The sequence below is a fragment of the Stegostoma tigrinum genome, chromosome 10 (assembly GCF_030684315.1).
Source record: "Stegostoma tigrinum isolate sSteTig4 chromosome 10, sSteTig4.hap1, whole genome shotgun sequence".
Lineage (NCBI taxonomy): Eukaryota > Metazoa > Chordata > Chondrichthyes > Orectolobiformes > Stegostomatidae > Stegostoma > Stegostoma tigrinum.
This window is the reverse complement of record NC_081363.1, coordinates 45,169,927-45,192,214: the sequence shown is the minus strand read 5'-3', so window position 1 is coordinate 45,192,214 and position 22,288 is coordinate 45,169,927. Positions and strand designations below refer to the sequence as shown.

The following is a 22,288-nucleotide window of genomic DNA, read 5'->3' as shown; positions in this document are numbered from 1 at the left end:
TACATGGATATAATGTTTTACATTTTTAATGTGGTAGAAACCATTACAATGGCAATTAATCATTTAAAGAACTAAAATCAATAGAAAAACAAATGGGAATAAACTTACATTCACAATAATGTTGAGAGCTTCATCATTTGGAAGGAAGACACAAACACTGCGGCGGTCCTGCATCACTTTGTTGTTCTGAAACGTGAACTTGCTCATCACGCCAAGTCAGCTGTAAGAGGTTTTTCCCAGGCACCCCAGGGTTCTTTCAAATTACAAGTCAGAGCATTGGGCTGTAGTGCACTACAGTAACACGCAAATCCTCTTCATCACGCACTTGCAAGAGGCAGAACAGCTCTGGATGTGTCATAACACTCACTGCAGCTGGACAGCAGAGAAAAGTGAGACATTATAGTTCTATGAAAGAAGCCAGTCAAACTCTATGCTGTCATTAGAATATTTATTGGGCAAGCTCAAACACAACTGGTGACTTAAGTGCAAAGGTGAGTTAGCTAATTGTTATTGACTGTTGAGGTTCAAAGGCATACATTTATCCTTTTAAGACTAGTCATAAGAAGTAATTTTTCAACATGTAGAAGCATCAGTTACACTGTTAATACTCAAGGCTCAATTTGTGTTGATATAGTAAAATACGTCTAAGTTTCTAAAACTTACTGCTGTAGGAGGAAATCTATTAGATTTCTTAGAGAATACTCTGCATACATTACCTTTCTATGCCAAAAGATCCTTACATAAAGGTAGTGACTTGAATCAAATGATTTGATTTCCCTTGAGGGGGAGTAGCTTCACAAAACATCACAGATGCCTTTAGACAGCTGCATTCAAAGAGTAAACATCCTTTTAAAAGAATTTGTCAGTCACCAGGCTCTGCATTTAAAAGGTACAGACCTGAAGATCTGGCTACTGATGTCTGAAAAGCATTTAGGATTGGGGGAAGGCGGATTTTATTAGAACAAGACAGGGTCTGGCCAAAGTAGGCTGGGAACAGCTACTTCTGGGTAAATCTACAGCAGAACATTGAGAGGATATTCAAAATGGAACTGGTGAGAGTGCAGGCACAACATGTTCTCTTTCGGGCGAAATGTAGGAGCAACTAGCCCAGAGAACTCCGCGTTTCTCGGAACATTCAGGACTGGAGAAGAAGGAAAAGAGAGGCTTTTAACAGGTTCAATGGGAGCAATTCAACAGAGACCCGGGGGTAAGTCCAGGGGGTAACTTAGAAAAGCAACTAGGAGAGCATACAGTGGCTATGAAAAACAGCAGCAGGTAAGTTTTGGGACAATCCCAATATACTATGTGTATCAAGGGTAAGGGCAGGGGTAGAGTAGGACCCAACAGGGACCATAGCGCAATCTCTGCTTGGAGGCTGGATGACATTGGTAGGGTGTTAAACAAGTACTTCACACCTGTCCTCACTGTGGAAAAGGAGGATGTAGGTACAAAATTCAGGAAGAGTGACTGAGTGCCTTAAGCAGCTTAATATAGGGACCGAGAAGTTTTTGGAGGCTTTGAAATGGATAAAATCTTCTAGTCTGAATGAGTTGTATCCCAGGCTCTCATGGGAGATGGGAGAGGAAGTTACAGTGGCTTTAAGCCAAATTTTTAAGTCTTCGCTGGCCAAGGGCAGGTAGAGGACTGGAACTCAGCTAAAGTGGTTGCACTTTTTAAGAGGGGTTGTAGAAGTAAACCAGGGAATTACAGGCCAGTGTGGGAAATCATTGGAGAAAATTCTGAAGGAGAGAATTAAATCTCCACTTGGAAAAGCCAGGTTTGATCAGGGATAGTAAGCTTTGTCAGAGAGTGGTCATGTTGAATAAATTTGTTGGAATAATTCAAGGAAGTGATGAGGCTATGTCAATTGATTTAGTTTAATGGATTTCAGCACAGCCTTTGGGCAAGGTCTCACATGTGAGACTGATGATAAAGTAAAAGCACATGGGATCCAGGGTAAATTGGCAAGTTGGATCCAAAATTGACTCACCGGTAGGAGACAAAGTGTCGTGGTAGGTGTTTGTGTGCGCGACTGGAGGAGTGTCCACTGGTGTATCACAGGGATCAGTCCTGGGTCTCTTATTCTTTGTGAATTTATAAATGATACAGACATTAATATAATGGTAGGCATTGGGGATTGGTTGTGGTAAGTACGTTTGTGGACAACGCAAAGATCGGCCTCCTCTACATCGGGGAGACCAAGCAGAGGCTGGAAGACCGCTTTGTAGAGCACCTACGCTTGGTTCACAACAAACAACAGCACCTCCCAGTCGTGAACCACTTCAATTCCCCTTCCAACTTCCTGGACGACATGTCCATCCTGGGCCTCCCCCAGTGTCTCGACAATGCCACCCAAAAATTGGAGGAACATCACGTCATGTGCCACCTTTGAACCCTACAACCCAATGGTGTCAGTGTGGACTTTACGAGCTTCAAAATCTCCCCACCCCAACCTCATCCCAAGACCAGCAACACCCTCTTGTCCCCATCTCCTTGAACTATCTGTCTTCTCTCTACCTAGCTGCTCCACTATCCACCTTCCATCACCACTTCCCTCTCTCTCCATTTATTCCAGAGCCCTCTTCCTCTCCCCTATTTCTGAAGAGAGGTCCAGACCTGAAACGTCAGTTTTTCTGTTCCTCTGATGCTGCCTGTGTTCCTCCTGCTGTGTTCCTCCAGCTCCACACCTTGTTACAATAAAGATTGGCCAGATGGGTAACAGAGAGGAGGGAAGTGTTAAGTTACAGGAATATATAAACGGATTGGTCAGATGGACAGATCAGTGGCACATGAAATTTAATCCTGATAAATGCAAGGTGGTGCATTTTTGAAGAAGTAACAATACAAAGGAGTAGCCAGTGAATGGCATGACATGAAGAATCTCAGAGGAACAGAGAGATCTTGAGGTGCTTGTCCACATATCCTTGAAGGCAGAAAGTCAGGTTCATTCCATAGTTCAGAAGGCATACAAGGCACTTGCCTTTGTCAATTGTGGCATAAGTTATAAAAGCAGGTAGGTTATGTTGGTGCTATATAGAACTTTGGTTAGACTACAGCTGAAGTATTGTGTGCAGTTCTGGTCTCCACACTATGGTACGGATGTGATTGGATAAGCTAAGGTTGCTGTGAGCAGACAGACTGAGAGGGGACCTGATTTTGGTACATAAGATTATGAGGGGCATGGACAAGGTGGAAAGAAAAGTAGCTGTATATCAGGGCTAAGGACCAAGTGCTAGAAGGTTGGACTAGTGTAGATTTACAGCAGATTTTTTTCCAGTGCAGACACAATGGGCCAAAGGGCCTCTTCTGTAATGTATAACAAAGGGCCTCTTCTGTACTGTATAATTCTACAATCTTTCGTTGTCAATTTTACAAATATCAGAAAGCAAAACTCATACCTTCAACCAAAACACAGTAAACCAAATCACTGGTAGCACTTTACTTCAATGGGATTTAACAAGGATTTAAAAATTCCCAAAATGAAATAAGCTTCTTCGAACCCACTAATCTGATCATAATAACAATTGTGCAATTTGAACAGTTTATCAAAATAATCAGTATGAGTTGCAAGTCAGAGATAAATAAGCAGCAGTTTGCTATAGTCTTGTAACTGTTTTAAAATGTCTCATGATTATGTTGTGGGAGACTGGAAGCTATCCACTATTATGGCACAAGAGGAAACATTAAGTACCTTCATTTATCATGTTAAAGCAAAAAACATTAAAGAATTTGTAAATTCTTCTGTAGGCTGGAGGAAATAGTGACTTATTTTCAAAATTCATAAAACTGGCAATTCGCAATAACACACGATGGTCAAAATGTTCCTTCACTTCTAGTTACCATTTTCAAAAGGTGACTTATCTGTGTATTTACTTCAGCATGCAAAATTCCGACTGACTCACAACATAACTGACTCACAATGCAGCATTATTCCATACACTGCAATCCCATTTCTTGATCTAGGTTAGGTAGGACAACAACTGATAATAGGACTGGCTCAACCACTTCTAACCACATCAGGTGGAAACTGTAAATTGGGAAATCATTGCTTATGCATTGCTGTAAAATCTGAGCAAACCACACACTTATTTAATTATTCATTCACCTCGTTTCACAATTTTGACCATTTCAGCTGAGTTTTCAACAGTCTGTATTGCAGTATCAATTATAGTTACATTTGCCAAGCTTCCCAGAACGGCTAGGGATCCCCCAGAATCGGCCTTAATTTGCCAGAAGCCCAACAAACCATCTCAGGAGCAGGGTCAGCTCTAGCAACAGCAGCCGTGCCAGCTAGCCAGCTCTCAGGTACCACCTGACCACCCAGATGACCAATCCCTACTAGTGTTCGGGTACCATCTGATCTTCCCCATATCAGGAACTACTCCCCTGCCCATTGAAAAGCCCAAGTTTTCACATTTGTAGCAGAGAGAGTGGATATGAATTGATGGAAACTTCTAAAACAGCCCACGGATGACAGGAACAGTCCTCTGCCGGTTAAGCATGTTATGATTATGTTGTGGGAGACTGGGAGCTATCTACTGTTAAGGTACAAGAGGAAACATTAAGTACCTTCATTTATCATGTTAAGGCAATGAACATTAAAGAATTTGTAAATTCTTCTGTAGGCTGGAGGAAATGGTGACTTGTTTGCAGAATTCATAAAGCTGGCAATTTGCAATAACATGCAATGGTCAAAATGTTCACAGGACATGTTCAAGCAGAGCTGGAGGACAGGGTGATGCTAATGAGTCAAGGCTAGGTTCAGTTGAGACTGGCTGGTTACTGGTAAAATGATTAATTAGTATCATTAATGTTATAATTGGTCTTGCATTCAACCAGTTGGACTATGGTGCATTATGGATTTCCATGCCCTAAAAATAACTGACAGGCAAAGGAATTATTCAGATGCAGTAGGGAAACTATTTGAATTCAGGTTCGCTGATTTAGTCATTCAGCTCACCCAGTTTGTGCTAGTTATGTTCCCTCCCCACGTTTACTTGAGCTTAATCCTTCCACACACTTTTCCTATCCCATTTTCCCTAGTTTCACCTACTAGTGTGGCAAAGCCAAATTTCTTAACATCACTTCTGCCTGATACCCTGGAATATGCCCACAGTTAGCACCCCACTCACTGATTGTACTGTCCACTCAGTTATGTTACTAAAGGACCTCAGAATTTCTATTTTTATTATTTTCAAGTGCCCAGAAAAGTAGGCAGGATCTTAACTTCACAAAAAAGTCCTCTGAACTACCTTCCCAATCCCCAAACCTGATGCCCCAGCTCCCCAAAGCTTGAGCTATTTTCTACACTCACTAATCACCAAGCTCCAGCAAGCAGCCCAAAATTACTCAGAGCTCAATCGTAATCTTAGATAACAAAGTGTGAAGCTGCATGAACACAGCAGGCCAAGCAGCATCTCAGGAGCACAAAAGCAGACGTTTCGGGCCTAGACCCTTCATCAGCTCTGATGAAGGGTCTAGGCCCGAAACGTCAGCTTTTGTGCTCCTGAGATGCTGCTTGGCCTGCTGTGTTCATCCAGCTCCACACTTTGTTATCTTGGATTCTCCAGCATCTGCAGTTCCCATTATCTCTGTTCTCAATCGTAATCTTCATTATTTATAGCCCAGGTCTCAAACTAGTACAAACCCGTCCGGAGTCATTACATTGAAGCACAAATCAAATTTCTCAGCACAATTGATATTTATGCTTGGAACTTTTATCCTGTCTTTTCTGAGGTTCAGAGCAAGTATTTTTAGTATTTAGAGGGATCACTAGACCCAAACAGTTGACTCTGCAACTTGAAATAGAAGGAAATTAACAGACATAGTCATATCATTTGGCAAGCATAGTGTTGATGTGAAATCTATGCAAAAGCTATGTTTTTCAATTTAATTGTTCAACTGTATATAACTTGTGCCTACTTACTTGCCTGGGCAGAAGATTTTATTTCTTGTATTTCAATTTGGAAACCATGGGCAATTTTCTTGTATGTACCACAAGTACAACAAAATCAATAAAGTCAGTAAAGTCACCATCGTCCCAAAGGACCATAGGACTGCTCTCTCATTAGAGAGAGATAATCAATCAGTGGAGTTTAAGCTGAGGGTTATGGTGTCTCAGGCAAGAGGCAAGGCAGGACTTTTTGGTAACCTCAGCCAGTGTGGGAATTAAACGTGCACTACTGGTCACAATCTGCATTGCAAATCAGCCTTTCAACTGGTGAGCTAACTGACATCTACAAAATCAATTACTTGTTCAAAAAGGACAGGTTGACAACTGCAATGCAATGGGCACAGGAAAACCACACATCCTCCATGCTTTTCGTTTCCCACAGCGCCTTAATGCAGTGCCTCTCAACTTCAATATATTCTACAACAATCTTGAGAGCATTAGTGCTGGGCACTGGGCAGGTAGCCAGAAACACAGTAAGAGGTAGATTTTGAGGATGATTTGGGAAAGGATAGTGAATAAGGTAGAAAATTCAAAAATAGGATGAGAGATCTAGTATGTGAATGAATGCTGGCTAATTGAAAGAAAGAAACACAGCGATGTTAAAAATAAGTCCATTGTATTATGCTGTGCAGTGACTATGAATATCCTTTGCAAGCATTCACTTACACTAATATCCCATTTGACTAAATGTAATGAAGCCTGGCTGCAAACTTCTCTGTTCATTTTAAGACATGATTTACTATACACTTACTACTCATGACTCACCTGAAGACAGTGCATTGTAAAATCAAGCCCCACTGGTCTTGAGTCACAACAAATCTGAAAATTTGAATAATGCACTGAATTGTCCAATTCTGATGGTCTAATAAGCGTGAAATAATATGCATGCCAAATTTGTGCACTTAGTAAGATAACTATTAATTGCAAACAGATTGTTTTTAACCAATGACAGGAAGATATTACTAACTTATAACTATCACTTAAAGCCATTTCTCTTCTTAAACTCCCACTCAAAAGCATACAAATGCACAAAGATGGACAAGACATGGATAAAGGCATGAAAGAGAGAAAACAGTTCAATAGCACCAGTATAGGCCACAGGATTCAATAAATTGTTTTCTTTTGCTTCCTTTCAATTGTTTGACATCAGCACAATGTTGTCTGCACACTGATCTTCAGTCTTTCATTTACTGGCTGAGAATGTGTCTTTTCAATGTCTTTGAAGGCATTTTATTCCTCCTTCAACAGAAAATTTGCAGAGAGAGCAATTTAGGTAAAAAGTTAGATACAAATATCATACGTATATTAGAGAGAGAGAGAGAGAGACAGAGAGAGAGAGACGGGGGGGGGCGGGGAGGGGAGAGAGAGAGAGAGAGAGAGAGACACACACACAGAATGATAGACATTTCTGCTGGACCGTCCCCACACATGGCAATGACTCTTGATCGTGTCCATGACAACTGACAGTTATCCCTTAGATCAGGACCTATTAACTCCATTCTGTTTGCTTTCACGTTTGTTCCAGGAAAAGGCATGATTGCATTCAACAGGTAGACAGGATAGTGAAGGCCGCATTTGGTAGACCTGCCCTTGTTGGTCAGTGCATTAGGCATAGGAGTTGGGATGTCATATTGCAGCTGTACAGGACATTAGTTCGGCCACTTTTGGAATACTGTGTTCAATTCTGATCTCTATGCCGTAGGAAAGACACTGTTAAACTTGAGAGGGTGCAAAGAGGATTTATAAGGATGTTGCCAGGATTGGAGGGTTTGAACTATATGCAAAGTCTGAACAGGCTTGGGCTATTTTTCCTGGAGTGTTGGAGGCTGAGGCTGATTTTATAAACTTTATAGAGGTTTATAAAACGATAAGTGGCACAGATGGAGTGCATGGCCAATGTCTTTTTCCCAGTATAGGGGAGTCCAAAAGGGCATTGATTTAAAGTAGGAGGGGAAAGATTTAAAAGGGAACTGAGGGGCAACTTTTTCACACAGAGGGTGATGTACGTATGGAAAGGTCTGCCAAAGGAAGTGGTGGAGACGGGTATAATTACAATATTTAAAAGGGACCTGGATGGGCGCAATAAGAGGAAAAATTTATAGGGATATGGGACAAAAGCTGGCAAATGGGACTAGATTAACTTAGGATATGTGGTTGGCATGGACATGTTGGACCGAAGGGTTTGCTTTCGAACTATACAACTCTATGCTCTATAACTCACCATGTGTTCCAGTAAATATAATTTTTAAAACTGCAACTACTTCTTTCCACTATCCTCTAAGTAAAGTAGCTTACTTTCTAGTCCATAGTCCAAAAATAAATAAAAAAAGACGTGGTCTTTATAGAAGCTCCTATAAAGGGATGCAGTTGTATAATCAGCTGATTAGCTTCAAGGGAAGGGATAAAGATGGGCTTCCGCCTGACCAGTATATTGGACACCACTTCTAATGCATACGCCTTTTTCTTCTGGTGATAGTCATACCAAAACTAAATACAATCATCAAACAAATCCATTGTAAAACCTCTTTTATAAGATCATGAACTTTTATTTTCATTACATACCCTATTATTTCATTAGCTTTTAAATGATTTTGTCATTTCTCTGACACTCCTGGGAATGATATTCCTAGTCTCCATGTTTATCCTGAGTTACCATATAGTGAGGCCTATTTTCTTGACTTACGTGTAATATCTTTTGTTAGCTTTTCAATTGCTATTTGTGTAATTGCATAATCCATCTAAATTATTTTGAAAATAGGTTCTTGCATCATTTCTTTCTGCTACTTTCTTATTTTCATCAGCAACTCAATCAGTCTCAAATTCTCATAGATATACTTCAATTTAGAGATATTTCATGTGGAACTTTACAAAGAGCTCTAAAACCCTCTATAAGGCATATCATAAAAATATACTGACATAGTAACACAAAAATTAACAGATAGATATCATCTGCTGTATCACAGTATGTGAACTGAGGGCATAAAGGTCTCAGATTCCATCTTAATTTAGGTCATTTGAAAAATGACAAGCTGGTAGAAACACACTACTCTTTGTAACTGATAGTTAGCCAACGCACAGATGTGCCTGTGTATGTAATCTCTGTATACGTCAGTGAGCCATCGTTTGGATCTTTCAATAGCACACTACCCATATCCTAGTTCCTTATGTTAGAAGGGATAACATCATCAAGTAAAGATATCATGCTGGACATAAAATGTGCTTCATAGGAGAGCTGGGAAGGCAGTGAAGTTTACAGTATTCCTCCCACCTCCATATTCACCATTAGAAGCATAGGTTTCATGCTGCTTATTCAGTTTCAGTCTCCAAAAGACACATGCCTCACTTGCTGAGTGTTTCCACCGTTTTTGGTTTTATTCATAAAAATGGATTTACTCGCTTCAGTAAAAAAGGGCTGTCATTACATCTGCCTGGTACATCTACACTAACTTGCGAAGCTGGGTTATGGGTTACAAGACATATCCCTAATACAGATTGTATTGCCATAATTCAGCAACCTCAGGAGGACGTCCTGTCCAACAACAGGTTTTGCAAGATCCCAGGAGGTCACCTGTAAGGGACATTGCAGGAGTTCTTAAATATGTTTAAAAAGCATTGTGCAACTTAAATATGAGATAGAAAGCAGTTCTTTTAGGGAATATGGATAAACCCTTTAACTGACAGTACAATTCCAGAAAACTGGAAGCACTGTACGGCTCAGCATACAGAACATGCCAGATCAGAGACCGGAACATACAGTACCAGATTATGTTTCTGATTCAGCCACAGGATATGGATGTTGACGGCTGGGCCAGCACTCATTGCTCATCCATGAATGCCCTTGACAGAGCGATGGCAAGCTGCCTTTCTTGAACCATTGCAGCCACTTTGGTTTAGGTATGTACTCAATAACATTGGGCGGGGAGGGGAGGGGGGGGGAGAGATTCCAGGATTTTTATCCATCAAAATTGAAGGAAAAACAATATATTTCAAAGTAAGGATGTGGAGTGGCTTGAATAGGAATCTGCAGATAGTGGTGATCCCATATATTTGTCGTCTTTGTTCTTCTAGATGGAAGTGGTTGTTGGTTTGGAAAGTGCTTTCCAAGCAACTTTGGTGAATTCCTGCAGTGCATCTTGTAAATAGCACACACTGCTGCTACTGAGTGTTGGTGGTGGATCCAGTGAATGTTTATGCATGTGGTGCTAATCAAGTGGGCTGCTTTGTCAAGCTTCTCAAACATTGTTGGAGCTGTACATATCTAGGGATTAGAGAGCTACAATCTGTATTTCAATGTTTTGATGTCATTTGCATTTCTGTAAACATAAGTTCAGCAATAAAATCAAGATGTGAAAGTTCACTCATTTCAGTGAACCTACTGAATTCTACTCTCAAAATAACACAGCTTAATCAGAGCGAGAAGCAAAGCTATTCTGGGAATCTGAAACAGCTATTGTTATTTGGCATTTTAATATTACACTGACATCACTGTGCCTTGCTATTGAGGTCTGCTGCTAAGGGAGGAGAAACAGCATATGAAAATAGAAGAAAGTTATTTTTATACAACTTATGCTTAATGGGAGAAAAATATGGCGAGGTAATTATTTTATGGAATTCTGAGTGTGATAAACTACTTCCAAATCAAGTGTAACAGTTTGTACAATGCTTCCTATGTCAGATACAGTAACGTTCTAATGAGTGAGGTGAAACCTTTCAAATTTACCTTTCAGATTCAAACCAGATGTAGCTGAATTAAAGTGTTCTTCATTGCTTCTCAATATTATACATTTCCACCTAAATAGCCAAAACTAGCTTTAAATTCCAAATAACTAACCAAAATTCCTGAATTGTCCATCCAACAAATAGTTTGACCTTCTGGACTCCAGATACACCACTAATGGTACTCTGTATTCAGCTGCAAAGACTATTTCACTGTTCAGCATTGAACTGAGTTCAGCCACAGACAACAAGACAGTTCACAATGTGCCCAAAATAGTTTTAACATGTTGTTTACTTTGACAAAGGGCATATCTTTATGCAAAAGTACAAAATAAACGAGAACTGAAATATATAAAGAATAGTGACCCACTTTAGCTGTTAGCTTGCTTCAACATGGAAGGGACTCAAAAGAGACACTGTTCTGCGCCATGAGAAACTAAATGGGAGTCTTTGGTGAATGCAAAAATCCCTACTAGTTTCAATTAGCTCTGTCCAGTTTAGTGGACCAGCAAGAAGTATTTTATTTAGAATGAACACCACACATCCATGTAAACTCTGCCATAATGTTGAAACTAGTGAAGATAATACACATCTACACTTTCCATCGATTGATCTTGGTCAATCAGAAATGCTTACAACCAAGATGAAGAAAAGCTTTTAAAGTTACATTGGCTTCAAAAGTCATACAGCAACAGATCTCACTCTTTAAGCCATAATAGCATTGTGGTAAATCTACACTATGCTGCCTCCACGGCCAACATATTTCTTCTCAACTGCAGGGTCCAAAACACAACAGCATATTTTACATAGCTTTGTGCAGTTGAAACATCAGTTCCTTAATTTTATATTTGAATTTGAACTCCATTGCACATGTATGAAGATTACCCCTTTGCTGCTAAGCTTTCAACATTAAGAGCATACTCCGATATCTCCTAAAGCAGTAGTTGCAATGGTAACAGTGTGGTATGCCCAGAGTCAGGAGCCCTGGCATCATCAAGGTGGTAGTGCTACCAGGGGCTCCTGGTTGCAAGGCGAATGTGGGTTTATCATGGGTCCTGGCATCAGCATCAACATGAGTGGAAGCGTTGTGTCTAGCAGCGAAGAGATGGCACCTAAAGACTGGCAAGTCTTATGATGGTGGATCCAGTGCAGATGACAACAAGATACTAGGTGGCGGGGGGGGGGGGGGGGGTGGTTTGTTGGGTGGTGACGCAAGTATCATTGGTGAGCTAGCTCAGCACTCCTTCAGTTATATCTTTTATCTTTTCTGTTCTTAAAACTATTCAGAATGGCACCAAATTGTGGTGACTGTTGAAGTTTTTCACGGGATTTACCATATTATTCATTGCAAAATGGAAGTGACAAAAATCATTCATTCAATCAATCATTCAAAATCATTCGTAAGGCCATTAACTGAACTAAAATGAAGTCACTTAATGTTATTTAACGCAACATGCAATGAAGTCTTAAATAAATTACTACAAACAAAAGACATACTGCTGAATAGATAATAAAATGTGAGGCTGGATGAACACAGCAGGCCAAGCAGCATCTCAGGAGCACAAAAGCTGACGTTTCGGGCCTAGACCCTTCATCAGAGAGGGGGATGGGGGGAGGGAACTGGAATAAATAGGGAGAGAGGGGGAGGCGGACCGAAGATGGAGAGTAAAGAAGATAGGTGGAGAGGGTGTAGGTGGGGAGGTAGGGAGGGGATAGGTCAGTCCAGGGAAGACGGACAGGTCAAGGAGGTGGGATGAGGTTAGTAGGTAGCTGGGGGTGCGGCTTGGGGTGGGAGGAAGGGATGGGTGAGAGGAAGAACCGGTTAGGGAGGCAGAGACAGGTTGGACTGGTTTTGGGATGCAGTGGGTGGGGGGGGAAGAGCTGGGCTGGTTGTGTGGTGCAGTGGGGGGAGGGGATGAACTGGGCTGGTTTAGGGATGCAGTAGGGGAAGGGGAGATTTTGAAACTGGTGAAGTCCACATTGATACCATATGGCTGCAGGGTTCCCAGGCGGAATATGAGTTGCTGTTCCTGCAACCTTCGGGTGGCATCATTGTGGCAGTGCAGGAGGCCCATGATGGACATGTCATAAAGAGAATGGGAGGGGGAGTGGAAATGGTTTGCGACTGGGAGGTGCAGTTGTTTGTTGCGAACTGAGCGGAGGTGTTCTGCAAAGCGGTCCCCAAGCCTCCGCTTGGTTTCCCCAATGTAGAGGAAGCCGCACCGGGTACAGTGGATGCAGTATACCACATTGGCAGCCAGTCCAACCTGTCTCTGCCTCCCTAACCGGTTCTTCCTCTCACCCATCCCTTCCTCCCACCCCAAGCCGCACCCCCAGCTACCTACTAACCTCATCCCACCTCCTTGACCTGTCCATCTTCCCTGGACTGACCTATCCCCTCCCTACCTCCCCACCTACACCCTCTCCACCTATCTTCTTTACTCTCCATCTTCGGTCCGCCTCCCCCTCTCTCCCTATTTATTCCAGTTCCCTCCCCCCATCCCCCTCTCTGATGAAGGGTCTAGGCCCGAAACGTCAGCTTTTGTGCTCCTGAGATGCTGCTTGGCCTGCTGTGTTCATCCAGCCTCACATTTTATTATCTTGGAATCTCCAGCATCTGCAGTTCCCATTATCTCACATACTGCTGAAGCCTTGCATCCAGCATTCATCAGGGCAGATGCAAGAATGCCAAGTGGTATTCTGCATGAGACAATGGTGCTAAGTGGTTGGCAAGGCAACTTTAATTATCTATAGCCATGTCTCAACTAATGTTCCAAGGAATCTTGCTCTCCATGAGTTGATTTTTTTAAAGAAAAAGCACAAATGCCTGAACAGTGTAGCTTTACTTTCATTTAATAAAAAGTTCAAGCCTGGCTGGCACAGTCAGTAGAACACCATGATCGTACTCTCAGAGGCACTACTTCAATCTCCACATTGGGCAGGTAGGTTGTGTTTTGGTGGGGGTGGGTTCTTGTGATGCACTGGTAGTGTCCCTAACTCTGAGTCAGAAGGCTCAGGTTAAAGTACCACCCACTCCAGAGATGTGTAATCACATTTCTGTACAAGTGGATTATAAAATATTTACTCTTACCTAATTCAATCCATCTAATGGTAGATCTGAGTACTGGCTGAGGGCAGTTTGTAGCATGTTCACCTCTGTTTCTCAAGGTTCCAGGATCAAGTCCTGGCTGATAGCCTAACATAGTACTGAGGAAGCAATGCAGGAGGTGCTGTTTCTCAAATGTGATGCTAAACCAAGTTTCCAAATACCTGATCAAAAAGAAGGATCCACAGAAAGGATGAACAATTAAGAAAAGGTGGTCAAGAACACAGTATCTAAGGTAAATATGGAACCTGCAGAGGATGCATCAGGGGACTTAATAATGGGCAACAGGGAAATGGTAAAATAATACATATAATATTGTGCATCAATCCTCACAGTGGATACAAATCTCAAATGTAACAGATAAGCAAGGTGCTAATGGGAGGAAAGATCTTGTAGCAGTGTCTATCATGAGGGCTAAGTATTTGATAAATTACTGGGACTAAAGGCATAGGTCACTAGGACCTGATGGCCTGCATCCAAAGGAAGTGGCTACAGAGATAGTGGAGGCATCAGTCAAAATACTTCAGAACTCACGAGATTCTGGGAAGTTCCAGAGGATTGGAAAACTGCTAATGTGGTGCCTCAGTTCAAGAAAGGAGGGAGGCAGAAATCAAGAAATAAATTGGCCTGTTTAACTAAACACATCATTAAGAAAGTTGTAGAGCTGATTATTCAGGAAGAAATAGCAGGCCATTTAGAAAAGCTTAAAGCAATCAAACAGCCGATTAAAGAATCAACAGTTGACAAATTTGCTAGAGTTCTTTGACAATATAACAAGCAGAATTGATAAAGGGGAACTGAGAGAGGTAGAATAGTTCAGGAAGCATTTGATATGGTAACACAAAGGTTACTGGACAAGACAGGCAGATAGGGCTAATATACTACGTGGACTGAGGATTGGTTAACACGGATGGCATTAACTAAGAACACCACAAGAATCAGACCTAGGGTCTCAATGATTTAATATCTATTGTAATACTTTGGAGGAAAGGGAAGGCTGTAATTTGCTGACAAAGATAGGTGGAAAGGCACGCTGTGATGAGGACATAAGGAACCTTCAGTGGGATACAGATAGGTTGAGTGAGTGGACAAAAACTTGGTAGGTAGAGTTTAATATATGAAAGTGTGAGATCATGCACTTTGATAGGAAGAATCAAAAAGAAGATTATTATTTAAATGGCAAGAGATTCCAATAAAAGTGCAGTGCAGAGGGATCTGTGTGTTTGTGTTCATGAATCTCAAGAAGTTAGCATGTGGGTGCAGTAAGTAATTAAGGCAGCAAACTGAATTTTAGTCTACTGCTAGAACTTTGATGTTTAAGAATTGAATGTCTTGTTACAGTTTCAGAGTGTTGGCAAAGCCACTCCTGGGCTAAGGAGTACAGTTTTGGGCCCCATATTTTAGATAGATTTACTGGCATTGGAGGCACTTCAAACAGGATTCACAAGACTGACTCCTGGGATGAAGGGGTTGAGCTATCATGAACCACTAAACAGGTTAGTGCTTTATTCATTAGAGGAGAGAAGAATAAGGAGTGATCTTATTGAAACGTACAAGATTCAGAAGGGCCTTGAGAAAGTACATTTTGAAAAGGTGTTTCTACTCATTGGGGAATCATAACCTAGAAGATATTTAGAACAGAAATGTGAAGAAATTTCTTCTCACAGACAGTAGCGAAGGCCTGGAATCCTCTATCTCAAAGTTGTGGAGTGTTGATTGCCGCAGGTCAGTAAAAGAGGAGGTAGAGACAGTCTCCTGGTTACAAAACAGGTTTTATTCTGGAGTCTGCTTGCAATCAATGTATATGAAAGCCAAAAACAATGTCATCAATATAAATCAAGTATACATAAGTATGGGAAATGTTCATATGTCAGGTTTTAAAAATTATACTCTTGTATGGGATTAGTTGGTAAGCAGAAGCATTTGTATGTCAGATGTTCATAAATCAGAGACTTCCTGAACATAGGAATCTTGGGGAGTTGTGGGCTTTGCTGAGTTGGAACAAAAGGAGAATTAAGTCTTGAGCAGATCACCATGATCTTACATGATTGGCGAACAGACTTAAAACATAGTTCATTCAGCCCCTTATGTTCTTATGCCTTAGTGGATATAAACAATCCCCTGACAATATTTCAAATAGCAGCAGGGGAATTGTATCCTGCCCAATACTCAATCAACATCCCAGAAATAACACATTATCCGGTTATTATCGCATTGTTTGTGCGAGGTTGCTATGCTCCCAACATTCCAGCAATGAAAGTTCCAACAGTCCTTCGTCAGTGGCAAGTTATTTTTATTTTCAATTTTATGGCCAGCAATGGCTCCTGAAAATCTGGTTTGTACTTATTGCATCAATACCAGCAAGTATCAAGAAGTACCATCAAAGGATTTCATCTGGAAACAAGGCTAAAAGACACTGATTACAAACGCTGAAGATATTAGAAATCCTTATTGGACGGAAAGCCATTCAGGTTTTGAGTAGTCATGAAAATTCCTTGGGTTGTGTACACAGGAAAAAGAACATTTAACACTGAATCCAGTCCCTCTGAGCAAATCAGGCAACCATCTGATCAACCCAATGGCAGGGCTAATGAGAACTTTAGAGGCTTATGACGTCCTTTGTGTGTGCAGCAATGAGTCCAGATTAGGAATTGTCAGGTCAAGTCAGCTGCAACGATTCCTGGTGCTCCAGATAATTCAGAAATGGCACACTGAGAATGCCAAGGCCAAAATATCAGATGACTGTTCAACATGGAACGAGAAGCAGCTGGCAAGAATGACAAGGAGTGGCTTGATTCTTTTTATCGTTAAGAAGCAGTCTCCCCTTCAATGACCTGTTTAAACAGGTGCTGCAGTTCCATCATGGGACAGCTGCCTTATTTGTAACAATGTCAAGGGCCTTATGATGCCCTCCCACAGCCGATCGACAGATTCCCAGCTTCCTCAGCACTTACTCAACACTTTGGTTAAGGAGATGCCTTCCACTTTTCACACTCAATAAACACAGGCAGCTGCCATTATCTGTATGAAATTATGATGTCAATCAATTTCCAAATGTGGATTTACTCTCAGGAGCAGCACGTATACATTAATCACAGTCACAACCTGGAATGAAGGAAACCAAATGGCTTTTAGTAAGTGTATTAGTTTTGAAAGGGTTCAGAACTTTTTGGCAGCCCTGAGCCTGTTTATCTTTGGTCATTGCATTGCAATATGCGGAAGCATTTCCTCATAACATTACAGTAATTCTTAAAGGCTGTCACAATATAAGAACCTGCTGTGGAGTTCTCTACAATCATCCACAAGCCTTTGCAAAAGAAGTGGTTTGTAACAAAAATGGGAACACACTATGCAAATCAGCATCAGTGAATATTCAAATCAGACTCTTCAACAAAACACTTCTGAAAGATCATGCGACCTTATCTCTTTTCAAATGCTGACAAGCCTGCTGAATATTTCCGAGTTTTTGTTTTGGTTTTAATTTCCAACCTTTGTAATTTATATCAGCATTGTTTGAAAACTTACTCCTGCTTTGATGTCAGACTTGCAGCTTCCTTTTCAGTGGCTTCAAGTAACCCCAGCAACCTAGGGCTTTGTGATAGAGAAGGATTCTTTAGAGTCAGCACATAAGACATACGATGCTCTAACACTGGTGCCTACTTATTCCCAACTTCCAGGGCAGTGGTTCTGGAGATCTGTTATAGGGGCTAGAAATGGTTAGAAACTCAGTTATTCAGATCTGTAGAACAACTTTCCATCACACCAGCTCAAGTTTCACCAGTACAGAAAAAGGGTTGTTGTGATGTTATACTAGTGTCCCTGCCTCAGGGCTAGAAGATCCTGGTTCAAGTCTTACCTGTTCCAGAGGTGTTAATAACATCTCTAAACAGGTTGACTAGAAAACACCTACAAATAGTATTGGGACATCCTCCTTCTTCAATTTTATAGAAATAAAATTGTTGTGCAATTGTACGTCTATTCCCATTTCCAACATCCTTGAATATATTAGTACTTCCCAAACTCGTTCGCATCCTTCCTGAAATATTACTCCAATTGAATCCTTTCAATCAGATTCCCACCTCACCCATAATAACAAAATGACTCCCAAAGTCACAAATGATGTCCAATGTGACTATCGCATCCATTGTGACCTGTCCACAGCCTTTGGCAGTTCGTTGATCATGCCATCCTCAACCAACGTCTCTCCACCAAATAGGAATAAAAAAACTAAGAACTGCAGATGCTGGAAATCAGAATCAAAAACAAATTGGTGGAAAAACTTAGGAGGTCAGTTCTGAAGAAGGCTCACTGGACCCAAAAGATTAACTCTGCTTTCTCTCCATAGGTGCTAGCAGACATGCAGAGGTTTTCCAGCAATCTCTGTTTTTGTAATGTCTCTCCACTGTTTTCTAATACCTGATCTGACTAGTTTCAATCTTAGTTAATTCATAGAATCGTAGAATACCTACAGTGTGGGAGCAGCCCATTGAGACCACACTGCCCCTCCAAAGAGCATCCCATCCAGGTCCCTACCCTATCCCTGTATTTTCCCATGCTTAATCCACCTAGCCCACACATGCTTGGACACTAAGGGTAATTTAACATGACAATCCATCTAAACTGGACATCTTCAGGCTTTGGGAAGAAAGCGGAGCACCCAGAGGAAACCCACGCAGACACGGGGAGAACATGCAAACTCCACATAGACAGTCGCCCGAGGGTGGAATCGAACCCGGGTCCCTGGTGCTATGAGGTAGCAGTGCTAAACACTGAGCCACCATGCTGCCCAATAATTATATCCCAAGTTCCACTTGCAATGGCTTCTCTTCCTGCTCCCAGACAGTTACTTCCCCATCTTTTACCTATCTCTCATCTATATGCTATTCCTCAACATTATGAGAGAATTAATGCTGTATTTTAGTTAACACCACCAAACTCAATCTCACCACCACCACTCTTCTAATTCCTGCACTAATGTGAAATTATCAGATTGCTTATCCAGCATCTATTACTGAATAAGCAAATTTCCTCCCATTAAATAATTGAATGGACTAAAGCTATTGTTTTGTCCCTATCCCAAATTCTGTTCCCTAGCTACTAACTCCTTCCTTCTCCCTCTATTCATAGGCCGAGATTAGATCTGTCCGTTCACACTCTTACTACCGTATTTGAGCCAGAGATGAGCTCCTGACTTATACTTGCACAAACACTGAAATGACCTATTTCCATCCACCTTTGTAACAAACATCCAACATTGTCCCACCTTAGCTCATCTGCTGCCGAAACCATCATTCATGACTTTGCTCGCTCTAGACTATGCCAGGGTTCTGTAGCTTGTCTCCCTCAGTAAACCTGAAGTCATTCAAAAACTCCACTGTTCATTTCTCAGCTCACACGAAGTCCCACTCGCCTATCACCACAGTGCTCAATGACCTAAATTAACTCTGTGTAAGCAACATCTTGATTTTAAAATTCTCTTTGCTTTTCCACCCAGATTTCTCCATATTCAATTGCTCCCCATTTCTATCATCTTCTGCAGGTCCACAACCCTTTGAGAAATTTGCTATTCATTTAAATTTGCTCTCCAGCTTTGCCTAATTTTAATAGCTGCACCAATAGTGATTATGCCTTCAGTTACCTGCGCCACAAAGTGGGAACAGCACCACACTCCCAACCCACATCTAAACAACTATTTTCTGCCTTTGCAGAAGCTTATCTGTCGTCACAGTATATGTACTTTGCACCGTCCTCAAAAACCCACTGTGGCTTGTACGCAATCATCCTGTGACATCTGTCAAGCAACTACATCTATTTTCACCCACTTTCTGCTGCCGTCCACTTTGCCCTCTCGAAGAGAGATATACAGCTTCTCAGTACTGTTCATGTGGTCGAAATACCAACATTTGCATTTCCGGATGCCCTTTTTTAAAAAGAGTTCTTTGTGCTCTTTTAATTTCAAGTGCCCGATTTTAGGACACTTCTTACAACCTCCTTCCTTGACCAAGATTTCAGTTACCTGACCATCTATTCTAATGTGACTTAGTGGTCTTGTTTTGTTGCAGAATACTCCTGTGAAGAACCCTGGACATTTTATGACAATAAAAAGGTGCTATATAAAATTGTTTTGTCAGAAGTAAATATGCAGAGAAAGCAACACCTAAAAATAGTTGTAAGAACCTTTGTAAAAATATTAAGCCTCTTCACAGTTACTGGAGAACTGCAGATCTCCTGCACCTAATGTAGCACTTCCTCTTGTATTATTTGTCACTGTCTTACAGCATGTTTATGGGGCCCTTCCAAATTTTCAATCTATAATCTGTATCGCTCCCAAACAGAGGTGGGGAACGTGGCAGCAGGAGGAAAACAAACAAACAGTCAGGCAGGTGGGCATCAGGAAGTTCCTAAATGGCCACAAGAAAGGCTATCCCACCCTGGCATCAATTGAAATGCTTATTGGTCAATGATCAATCAAGGGTTTTTTTTCCGATGACTGCTATGATTGAACCTGCTCCCCAAGGGGGGCAATATTACCAAGTGGCACAGTGGAATCGCCGGCCAGCATAGAGAAATGGGAACCCCAATCTGGGTTGATCGGAGGCAGGGATGATGTTCAAGGAGGCTTCTGACCACTTTGCCCAACGTGAGCTCTCTCAAACGGATACCTGCCATGCCCACTGCTCCTAAACTTTCAGCTTGCTTTGTCATCAGAGGCTGCAGTCTCAGGCCAACCACTGTGGCTCACCAACAGCTTCAGGTTAGCCAGCAGACAGCAGCCTTTGGGAAGCATTTCCAGCAGAAAGCCCACTCTGAGTGGCCACTTTGGTGCATGATAGGCACAAGATCCTATGGGCTTTTCATTCAGATTGTGACAGGATAGGGGCTTTCTGCTGGTTTTAACAACCATGACCACACTTCAAATCAATATTCATAAGATTCTGCCCACAGTTACTATTTTTAAGAGTAACAGTTACTTAATATAAGCAACCTGAAAGGTGTTTCACAGGAGGGTATTCAGACAAGAACTGACGCAGAGCCAAAGAAAGTTGTGTTCAAATGGGTGACTAAAAAAAATTGGTCAGAATTAGGCTCTTAATTTTTAGGTGACTGGGAATTGGGGCGAATAAATATGAAAATAAAGGAAGGGAATTCTAGGCCTTCGGGATTAGGCAGCAAAAGGCACACCCCAACAAAAAAAAACTTTTGCACATTTGAGATCACATAAATTTCTTAACATTGTTGAAAGACGACTGGAAATTGAACATTTTTTGTCTTGCATTTCTAGAGTCCTAGTTCTGGTGAGTAAAGATGAAAAGCTTCAACTTCTAGTCTCCTGTTTATTGAGCTCCACAAAACAAAACTGACAAGAACAGACGTCACTGAAGATAAACATGGCAATAATATTTATACTTGAACATATATTTAGTTGTGGTTTTCCACGAAATTATAAAATTGTTTCTTCAACAGGGAAAAAGCAGGAGTGGACACATAAGCTTCCTATTTTACAATGTGAAAACCAAATTGCCTGATTTTATGCGGCCCATCTGGCAGTTTGCAGCTAGCCTTGTTTAGAACTATGTATCTTTTAACAATATTTCATTTAGCAATAATCTTTTAAAATTACTACCACAAAACTGAACTCAATAATCCTTAGCAACATCACAAGTTAATTCTGTATGTTAATACAGTAATAATGGTTCAGTCCTGCTTATGTAAGTATTATAAACAAATGATGCTAGTGTCCTTGTTGAAATTCAAAATGTTTAACTTGCTGATTTACAAGCTGATATTACAATGTCTATGCTAGCTTTCTTTTATATAATCAAAAGATTCTTCGAAAACACCGGACTTTTAAACCTTCAAATGGTTTTTACATGCAAGAATATCTGAGATTTTCCTCCATTACAGTAAAATTGGTCATCACTTCATTCATTACTTAAACTTAATCACTAGGAAATACAATGCCTTAAATTACTGGACGGTCATTGGAATAATAACTGGAAAAGTGACGTTAAATAATAGAAGAGATTACAGTCTATGTTTGACAAGATGTGTTGTAAATAGTTTCCAGTGCTATACCTAGTTATGTGCAATGAATAGGTCAATGAATCCTGTATGATAGGAAGGTGGCATGGGCTCCCACAATCTATTTAATGAGACCTACCCAGATATTACTTTTATCTATCGATGGCTGGTTTGATATTTTACTGTTGTCATTGCAGCAGTTATATATCCATAGACATACTTCTGTGTGCATGCATATAACTAGAGTAAAACACCACAATGCATTTTGTAAACGTCTCACATTCTATGGAGTATAGTTTGTTATGTCTATGTTTAACTCAACTTTATTAATGCGTACCTGGATATCCAGCCATTAAATTGAAAACTTGTTTTGTGAAAAAAATAGTTTGAGTGAAGATTTGACATTTCTAATAAATGCCAATTGTCAGAAGAGAAGTTACTTATCAACATATCATTTGCAGTGATAGATTTTACAAATACAAGAACAGAAA

The 22,288-nt window shown here is 40.9% G+C and overlaps 1 protein-coding gene across 4 annotated transcripts in view; it reads right to left on the bottom strand.

Annotated features, from left to right (window-relative positions):
• Positions 1-22,288, bottom strand: part of frmd6 (FERM domain containing 6) — a 188,603-nt gene that overhangs the window by 69,845 nt on the left and 96,470 nt on the right. For all 4 annotated transcript variants that reach the window (XM_048537817.2, XM_048537816.2, XM_048537819.2 and 1 more), the window contains one exon: positions 109-372. In XM_048537817.2, the coding sequence (XP_048393774.1) occupies positions 109-207 (99 nt within the window). In that variant the 5' untranslated portion in view covers positions 208-372. The remainder of the gene's footprint in view (positions 1-108; positions 373-22,288) is intronic.